The sequence below is a fragment of the Apium graveolens genome, chromosome 5, assembly GCF_009905375.1.
Source record: "Apium graveolens cultivar Ventura chromosome 5, ASM990537v1, whole genome shotgun sequence".
In the NCBI taxonomy this organism is placed as follows: Eukaryota; Viridiplantae; Streptophyta; class Magnoliopsida; order Apiales; family Apiaceae; genus Apium; species Apium graveolens.
The window spans coordinates 40,451,314-40,461,483 of record NC_133651.1 but is presented as its reverse complement, the minus strand read 5'-3'; the positions used below and the strand labels follow the sequence as shown (position 1 = coordinate 40,461,483).

At 35.9% G+C, this 10,170-nt stretch overlaps 1 protein-coding gene across 1 annotated transcript; it reads left to right on the top strand.

Annotated features, from left to right (window-relative positions):
- The first annotated feature begins 255 nt into the window (after window positions 1-255).
- Window positions 256-5,693, top strand: LOC141723879 (homeobox-leucine zipper protein GLABRA 2-like). The gene is made up of 11 exons (XM_074525815.1): window positions 256-616; window positions 822-1,075; window positions 1,307-1,424; window positions 2,631-2,825; window positions 2,899-3,291; window positions 3,375-3,476; window positions 3,574-3,774; window positions 3,854-4,028; window positions 4,130-4,401; window positions 4,666-4,752; window positions 4,843-5,693. Exons 1-11 carry the CDS (start codon window positions 494-496, stop codon window positions 5,221-5,223), a joined length of 2,301 nt encoding a protein of 766 aa, XP_074381916.1. The 5' UTR covers window positions 256-493; the 3' UTR covers window positions 5,224-5,693.
- The last annotated feature ends 4,477 nt before the right edge of the window (window positions 5,694-10,170 follow it).

Sequence of the window (10,170 nt, the reverse complement as noted above, 5' to 3'; positions counted from 1 at the left end):
TTAATATCTCCCACTCCATAAATGAAACATATTCGTACATATACTTCTTTCAACGGTTGTCGTTTTTAATAAATTTTGGGACGAGTGGAATTGAATTCAAAAACTGTTTTCTTCAACGAAGAATCATCTTGATAAATTTAGAATCAAATGGAGGAACCGTTTTAAACATATTTTATACAATAGTAGTAGTTCTGGAGGCAACAAATAATACTACTAGCTGGTAATTAAATTAGTAACCAACAGTCAAACCTCACCAGCCCCCACTATTCCAATCACCTCCTGCACCACACCAACAATAATATTTATTACCCCCCCTCCTAGAAATAATACTCCTACACTCTTTGTTTTTATATTCTTAATTCTACTGCTCTCCTCCCCTTCTTCCCTTTCTCAGCTACATTAAAGATGGTGCAGTCATCTTGCTACGCCATTTCTCATAAATATACATAGTCTCTACACACTACATATCCCACACTAAACACTCTCTTAACTTATGCTCATTCACATGATGTCTCATAAACCTCCTCTTAATCCTACTCCTAACCCTAATTCTAACCAATCTCAAAACCCTACTACCAAAAATCTCTTCCCTTCTCCGGCTCTTTCCCTTAGTCTCGTATGTTTCTCTGCTTCTCATTATAATCTCCGTCTCATAATAAACGTCCTAATTTCTTTTAACTGGGCCGTTTGATAATAAACGTCTTAATGTTTTAAGAAATATATGTGTGTAGTAGTAGGTTACAAATATTTGTATGTTAGTATTTGTATTACTTTTTTATGATTATATAATGATTATGTTAAGCGTGATTAATATTGTGAAGGCTGGTATATTTCGACATGGCGATGGAACATCGAAAAATTACGCTGACGTTGAGGAAGGAGATGAAGCTAACGGTGGAGGAAACAGCGGTAGAAGAGAGGACATAACGGAGATTAGCAGTGAAAACTCTGCACTGGTGCGGTCTTATAATGATATCGCTGCTGATGACGATGATGATGATGCTGACGACAACAAGAAAAAGAAGAGAAAGAAATATCACAGACACACTCTTGATCAAATCCGAGAAATGGAAGCGTAAGTAATTTTTTTCCATTAATTTTGTTTAGCTTTTTTATTTTTCTGGATATATTCTAATTTGAACCTAACCGTGTTCGTCGTAAAATGGTTGCAACGTGTTATTATTAGTTAGTAATTGAGAAATGTTGTGTATTCATATTTACTATCAGAGTTAATGAAGATAATTACAGCTATTAATTGTTTTCTAATTATGTACTAATTGTATAATCTGCAATTATGTATTTTCAGATTATTTAAAGAATCACCTCATCCTGATGAGAAGCAGCGACAAGAGCTGAGCAAGAAATTAGGTCTCCATCCGAGACAAGTCAAGTTCTGGTTTCAAAATCGTCGAACCCAGATTAAGGTTGCCTACTTAATTTCTTCTTCCTTTCTGTTTAGTCGTCCCTGAAATTTTTATTTTTTTTATTACAGTGATTTAATCTACTTGGTTCGTTCTATATGAATATATATATATATATATATGAACACCGTAAATACTATGTGTTCTTGTAGGTTAAAAAATGTATGTATTTCTGATTTATAAGGGGATCTTGAACAGACCATAAGAGTGTAGAGTTCATTGCTTATATGATCATCAATTCATCTGCACCTCACGGTTTTTGTTCTTTGTTTTCTAAAACGATTTAATCAGCTTCATATAAATCACGAAGAGAGTTATGCATCTGCTATAAATTTCAGATGACAAAAGGCGTTAACACTTAACAGTGTGCTTCCCGTAATCTTCAAACTAGAAATGGCGTTAGCTATAAATTTCAAAATTATAACTAATTTCAACAATTCGCTAAGCAGTATGATGTATTATTAATGAGTGTTTACAGTTCACACAACCGTTATCTCTATAAATTACAAAGAGCGTTAGAAGTTAGAAGTTCGCTATCAATGTAAAAGAACCCCATCTCTAAAATATTAAGAAGAAATATTTCTACGAGGAAATTAATTAATTGCAGATGAGATATCTCTATGATCAGTGTTGGATGTGGATAAATTGTCAAGGCGAATCAAAGTGCACTTACTGAGACCAATTAAAAAATTGAAATTTTTCCGACTAATTTCTAATGAATACTTATTTCTTTCTCTTTTTCGTTAGTAATAAGAAGTTAGAGGGATTCATTACATACGAACACAAGAGTAAACCGCCAATAACCTCGTTCAGTCAGTCTCTGGCTATCAATGTGATAGATGCTTATTCACAATAATTTATGAGATATTACCTACTTTGAGCCTAAGTAAAAAATTAGGCAACTCATTTATCGTGCCTAGGTGGTTTGATTTACATAGTAATTATTGTCATTTTTGTATGAATGAATGAACTACCAGCATTTCTGAGTTTATTCTTGACTTGGAGTTGTGAAAAGTAACCATGTATATGTTTGTTTCTGGAATACAAGTAACATACTGTCTTACTAGTTTAGCAATACACTCTAATTTGAAATGATGACTCAAAATACTTGATGAACCACCCCCGGTATACATATATAGTATGTGCAGTATGCAAGTGGTCTTAGATATTGTCGAGCATTTATACAATATTAAAATGCTGGTATTGCAGGCTATTCAAGAGCGCCATGAAAATTCTTTGTTGAGAAGAGAAATGAATAGGCTCCGTGATGAAAACAAGGCTATGAGGGAGATAATCACGAAGGGTGCCTGTCCAAATTGTGGTGTCCCTGCTTCTGCCAATGGCACTATTATACCATCTGATGTACAACAGCTAAGGATAGAAAATGCTCGACTAAAATCCGAGGTTTGCTAATTCATCTGTAACTTCATGCTCATGAATTGGGAATTGTTGCTAATAGTGTTTTTTTAATATGTAGAATGAAAAGCTCCTAGCAGTTATTGGAAAGTATGCATCATCAGAATCACCACCAGCCAGGTCAACTTGTTCACCAGGAGAAGACCAAGCTGGCAATATGAAATGTTCTTTAGATTCATGCTGCAGCATTGTTGGGCTAGAAAGGTCACAAATTGTTGGGATCGTTAACAAGGCAACTGAAGAGTTGATAAAAATGGCAACCGGAGAGGACCCACTTTGGGTCAAAAGCTTTGAGACTGGCCGCGAGATACTCAATTATGACGAGTACCTGAAAGAGTTTTCTGTTGAAAACTTTACGAAAAACTGGCCAAATGGATCATCTGTTGAGGCTTCAAGGGACAGCGGAGTTGTGTTCATGGATCTTCCTACATTAGTTCACCATTTCATGGATGCGGTAATTAAATTTCATTTTGTAACTACTCCAGAAACTTTGCAGAATTAATTTTGAAATATACTGAACATGTATGTGTTTTGTAGAACCAATGGCAAGAAATGTTTCCATGCATGATCTCAAAGGCAGCCACTGTTGATGTTTTCAACACTGGTGAGGGAGTTAGTAAGAATGGGGCCATTCAACTGGTAATTAATTAAGTTATCGAGTTTCACTATAGATACCTTTACTTCTAATGCACTCTCCATTTACTGAACCATTCTTCTAATATTATTTTCATGACAGATGTTTGCAGAGCTTCAGATGCTAACACCAGTGGTGGCTACGCGGGAAGTTTATTTTGTGCGACATTGCAAGCAAATAACAGCTGATAAATGGGCAATTGTCGATGTCTCCATTGACAAACTTGAGAACAATATTGATGCAAGATGTTATAAGCGTCCATCTGGTTGCATTATTGAAGATAAGTCGAATGGTCATAGTAAGGTAACAATATACATATACATAATTTTCTTTTGATAATCCATGAATTGTCTACTTAATTATATGTGGATAAACTTTTCAGGTGATCTGGGTAGAGCACATGGAGTGCCAGAAAAGCTTAGTACCTAACTTGTATCGCACAATTGTTAATACTGGTTTAGCATTCGGGGCAGGCCACTGGATGAAAACATTGCAGCTGCAATGTGAACGCCTTGTGTTCTTCATGGCAACAAATGTTCCCTCAAAAGATTCATATGGTGAGGCCTAAATTTCAATTAACTCTCGATAATTGGTTTTTTAATATTTTATTGGACTGTAAAGTGTGAAACCATCATCTCCTGTAACTTAAATTAAATAGGTGTTGCCACATTGGCGGGAAGGAAAAGCATTTTAAAATTAGCTCAAAGAATGACAAGAAGTTTCTATCGAGCTCTTGGAGCATCAAACTATCATACATGGAACAAGGCTACAAGTAAAACTGGAGAAGACATAAGGATAGCTTGGAGGAAGAATTTGAATGACCCTGGAGAACCTCTTGGAGTTGTGTTGTGTGCAGTTTTATCAATCTGGTTGCCTGTACCTCATCAGAATCTCTTCGATTTTTTGAGAGATGAAACTCGAAGGAATGAGGTAAATTAGCAACTTGCTTCCGACTCCATTGAAACATTGAGTAAGAAAGCATGATCATTAGACCAGAGAGCTAGTTACTAGTTACAACTTACAACCAAATCTAGCTAATCATACAAGAGATGAAACAACAAGTCCTGGGAACTTGAAACTTTCTTCTTCATCCAGTTTGTTGCGTGGAGCCTACATTTTATTTTCATTGAATAATTTAATATAATCCTGAGTGTTTTTTTTCATATCTAACATGTAATGCTCGCCTTTATTTAGTGGGAGATCATTGCAAACGAAGGACCAGTGCAAAACATAGCAAACTTGGTAAAAGGGCAGGACCATGGAAATGCAGTTACTATTCAGGTGAGCTTCTTAATAGAGAAATCCGTGAACTTAATTGACCTCCATCCATCCCTTAGAATTTGGTCTACTAACATTCTTCAAATAAATTAGGCCATGAAACAGAAAGAAAAAAGTGTATGGATACTCCAAGACAGCTGCACGAATGCCTACGAGTCAACAGTAGTGTATGCACCAGTAGACATCAATAGCATGCAATCTGCAATGACAGGCTGTGATCCTAGTGACATAGCTATATTACCTTCTGGTTTTTCAATTCTTCCAGATGGAGTCGAATCAAGGCCTTCGTTGATCTCGTCCAGGTCAGAAGACAAGAGCACAGAAGGTGGATCTTTGCTAACAATCGCCTTTCAAATCCTTACAAGTAACTCTCCAGCAGAAAGACTTAGTATGGAATCTTTTGAGTCCGTGAACACATTAGTATCGTGTACATTGCAAAATATCAAGACGGCGTTGAAGTGTGAAGATGACTGATGGCTCTTACACAACTATTATAGTAACATATGCAGCACAAGTACTATAGGTTTATACTAGCATTCAGGTACTGTTTTCTAATTTACTACCGCTATGTTTGGCAACTCAATTCAAAATCTTGTAGTGTGATCGAAAACTGGGCAAAAATATGGTGCTCAAGACAGTGTACATGATTTGAATTGAGCCGTCAAACGTAGCTTAAATTATAGATGTTAATTTGTCTTGGTGGACGTATTCAAGAACTTTGTAATGTAATTGGTATCCAGTTGTCTAGAGGGTCTATAATGTGTAACCATTTCAGTTATCCTGCAGTTCTTTCTATAGTTACATCTCATAAAAATGTTCAAACAGAGATAAGAACACCAATGCGAAGTCCTACACAAATTACTCGAAACAATTTTGTGACACCTTTAGCAACTCGCTTGTGATTTTTTACGCAGAAAGTCGAAACAATGTTTGGAAAGTTAAGACAGAAAAAAAATAAATTTTTGATCGGATTTGGATAGTGTTTGTGTAAGATGTATGGATAATTTACGTTAGTTATCTTTTCTGAATAGGGGAACAGAAGCAGTACTATCAACTTCCTGATATGATGTAGCCTCAGGTACAATATCAAGATGCATGGGGCTAACATCATCCACTTGTACCCAGTCCGATTTCACAATATCGCTAAAATTCCACAATTTTACAAAATTTATAGGTTAAAGTGTGCATCACAGTACTTGCATATAGTTGCATTTTATTGTTATTTTCTTTAATGAATAAGTGACAGACGGCCTTTTATATTGATGTGATTCAAGGATACTCGGAGTAAGTAGTGCAACCATACTCCTCAAGTATCACCTGAAAGAGGGGAAAAGCGAAGGCTGATTGTAATACCATACAGAGACGACGTGATCAATTACGTTTAATAGTACTTACTGCGTCTTACAACATTGGTTGCAATTTCGGATTTCAAATCCCATACGTGTTTGTAAACAAGTTAATTTTGGATCAAGCTGAAATCACTTAAAATTGAGTAAGTTAATATCTAAGAGTAAGATAATGAAATTCTAAAACCGGATCAGGGATGGATTATGTCAAATTCGAGTTGAATTTCAATTTGCACATGATATTGACACCCTTGATCTGCAGCATCGGAAATAGATTCACCAAACAAATCCACTCAAAATACTGTTGCAAAATAATGTACGATATGCTTAGTTGTTAAATTTGAAATGCGAGCAACGAGGTCTAAAATACCAAGGTTCAAAATACAATTAAAATATGAATTGAAGTGCTTCCGCCTGCCAATCAAATGAAAAATAAACACAAATAAATGAAAGTTCCGGAATGAAAGCAAAAGAAGACTTGAATGTCAAAAACTTTTATATCAATACATCAGCTTTTGTTAAATATTACAAACTACAATTATAAATGAGCTCTAGAGTTTATTCAAGTTCTTGAAACATAATGTTAATACATCCTCTTCAGAGAACGAAAACTTTTTTACTTACAACCACAAACCTATACAAGTAAATCATACAAACTAATAGACTTTTCGAAATCAGAACTCAAAACAATAAAAATAAAAATTCTAACTCTTCTAATCTACTTTGGATCAAAGGTAGCTCTCCGTAACAGTCAATCATAACCTGGCATGAAAGAATAAGGCAAAAGTCAAATGTATACTTCAGATACCTAATTATTAATAATGCACGTGAATATTTGATACGCATATTTTCCAATACAATTTTGTCAGCAGAGAGAGTGGGGTACTCCCTCATATTTTTGTTAAACAGAACCAACCTCTCAGGTCACGTATATATCCAAGACATATCGGCATCATACTTGCAAGGCATGTAACATGACTGATGCAGAACATTGAAAAACTATGGTATGGAAGTAAAAATAACAATGAAAAGAATGTTACCTCTTTATCAGAATAACCCATCAGTTTGTATATGCGGGCCAACTGAAGAAGAAAATAAGTTGATACAAGTTAAAAGTAGCACATTAGGGCTAGCTTGCCACTTGTAAGAGATAATGAAAGATGCAGAAAATACAGAGGATAAAGTGTTTGTATGGAAAAGCTTGTTAAGTCTTATTGATTGGTAATACTTATACAGGAAAATAAGTAAACACATGGAAACAGTGAAGGGGTGATTGTAGGGGCATCAGATGGGGTACAACAATCACAGTATGTATTGATTGGGAGATTTTTGACTGAGAAAAACATAAACTTTCAGGCCATGCAGAATGTTTTAGCATCCATTTGGAGACCAAAAGAGGGTATGGAGATTAATGATTTGGGGGATAGTCGGTACTCGTTTGTTTTTTATCATGCACTTGATTTACAATAGGTGATTGATGGAGGGCCATGGACCTTCGAACAGAGTCTTCTTGTGTATCGTAGAATGGAGGCACATGATGATGCTCGTTTGATCAAGCTGAATAGCATGGAGATATGGGTTCAGATTTATGACTTACCAACAGGTATGTTGTCAAGTAAATTAATGGAAAGTGTAGGCAATTACGTGGGAGTTTTTGTGAAAGCTGATCCGCAAAGCCTTAATGGGGATGGAAGATGTATTATCGTATTCGTGTGCTGATGGATATCGATAAACCATTGAAAAGGAGGATGAAGGTTAAAAGGGAAGGAGGTGAGTGGACATGGATAAACTTTAAGTATGAACGATTAAGTACTTTTTGCTTTGTGTGTGGCTTAATGGGACATTCTGATCGAGATTGTGCAATAGTTTATGCCAATGCTGATAAGAATATTGAGAGGGCGTACGGAACGTGGTTACGAGCTCCTGGTAGAAGTGTTAAGAGCCAGAATATTGGAGCAAGGTGGCTGCGTAATGGAGGGGAAGGAGGGCAAAACTGGAGGTTGAATTCAGGTAGTTCTCAAACATCAGGCACTGCAAATCCGAGGACAGTTACGGAAGAGAGATTCATGGAGGTTGATGGGCGCATAACCGAGATTATAGGAGAAACGGGGGCAATTCGATTTAATCAAGGATATCAGGGGAGTGATCCACAAAGTTTAAATGCAAAAGATGGGGATATGATAGAAGTGAGCGGGAAAATGATTGAAAAGGAAACTATTATCACGGATGCAAAGCGTAAGGGGGGAATGAGGACGTTAATGTGATAACAAACGTGGATTTAGATGTGGAATTAAATGGGCTGGATAGTCAAATTGTTGGGCCAAAAAACTTGCTAGAGGCGGGACCTGTTTTACAGGCCCGCCTAAACCAATGAGTCTATTATCTTGGAATTGTCGTGGGCTGGGTAAACCACGTACAATTCGCTTCCTAAAAGAGATTACCCAACAATTAAATCCTAGTGTTATTTTTCTTTCTGAAACTCTTTCAAAACAAAATAAAATAGAAGAAGTTTATAGATCGTTTAATTATGCAAGTTGCTGGTCAGTTGATGCTCGAGGGCATAGTGGTGGCTTGGCTTTAATTTGGAAAAATGAAGGTGGGTGTGAGATAAAAGCTGGAGATACTCACTATATTGATTTTGAAGTCGTAAATGAGCAAGTTGGGAGATGGCGTTATACTGGTTTTTATGGTTGTCCGGAACGACAAAGAAGACAAGAATCGTGGAATCTGTTGAAGGACTTGGCAACTAGGTCCAATCTTCCATGGTGTATTATTGGGGACTTTAATGACATGATGAGTTCTGATGAAAAAAGGGGGGGACGACCTCAGCCATTCCACTTACTTCAAGGTTTTGCTGATGTGGTTAATGAATGTGGTTTGAAGGATTTAGGTTTTGTGGGCGAAAAGTTTACTTGGGAAAAGTCACGAGGGAAGCCGAATTGGATACAAGAAAGACTGGACAGGGGTTTAGCGAATCAGCTATGGTGTAATCTGTTTTCACAGGCAGAGGTACAAGTGTTGGAAGTTGCGACTTCTGATCATTTACCTTTATATTTACACCTTAAAAGACTAGTGTATCGTCCTAAGGAACGCCGGTTTAAGTTTGAAAATTCATGGATTAGAGAGAAGGAGTGCGAAGTGGTGATTCGCAATGGGTGGAATGAAGCTTTGGGTCTGAGTATTATGGATAAGATAAAGGTTTGTGGGCTTTGCTTGCAGGAGTGGGGAGGTGGTTTAACAGCTGAATATAAACAGCAAGGCAAGATGTACAGAGCCAGATTGCGAAAATTACGTTCTCGAAGGGATGAGGGCGGAATAAACTTGTACAATGAGGTTAGATGGCAGTACATGAATCTCCTTGAGAAACAGGAAGTTTATTGGAAGCAACGGGCAAAAAATTTCTGGTTACGTGAAGGGGATAATAATACACGATTTTTTCATAGCTTTGCCTCTAGGAGAAGAAGATCAAACCAGGTTCAGAGAATTAAGGACATAAATGGGGAATGGAAGGAAACGACGCAGGAAATTCAGATGGTGGCGGATAGGGCTGTCAAACGGATAATTCGGATACGGATCTGCCTATATCCGGATCCGGATCCGAATCCGAAAAACCGTATCCGTATCCGTATCCGAATCCGGAAATATTTAAAGAATAATATACGAATCCGGATCCGACGGATACTATCCGGATACGGATAATATCCGGATCCGAATCCGATTTTCAATCAGATTTTTTTTATTTTATATTAAAAATTAAAAAAATTAAAAGAAAATTAAAAAAATATAGTTAAAAATAAAAATTCATTTTTAAAAATTAAAATAAGTGATAAAGTGATTTAATTATATTTTAATTTTTAAAAAAATAATTTTATTTTTCTTTTCAATATAATCGTTATCTTTAAATTGTTGAACTCAAATGATTTTTTCTATATGTCTATAAAATTTTTATAAAAATAATATTTAATATATATATATATTTGTATGTGTGTGTCTACATTCACACACTATAAATTTAATATAATATATTTTCAAATTATTTAAATATTTAAATATAAAATATATTTATTTGGATTCA

Bases quoted from the DNA above. Each gene is read 5' to 3' on its own strand.
- LOC141723879 (XM_074525815.1), top strand. From the start codon at position 494: ATGCTCATTCACATGATGTCTCATAAACCTCCTCTTAATCCTACTCCT. The intron at 4,029-4,129 runs GTGAGGCCTAAA...TAAATTAAATAG, and splicing joins TCCCTCAAAAGATTCATATG to GTGTTGCCACATTGGCGGGA. The intron at 4,402-4,665 runs GTAAATTAGCAA...GCCTTTATTTAG, and splicing joins ATGAAACTCGAAGGAATGAG to TGGGAGATCATTGCAAACGA.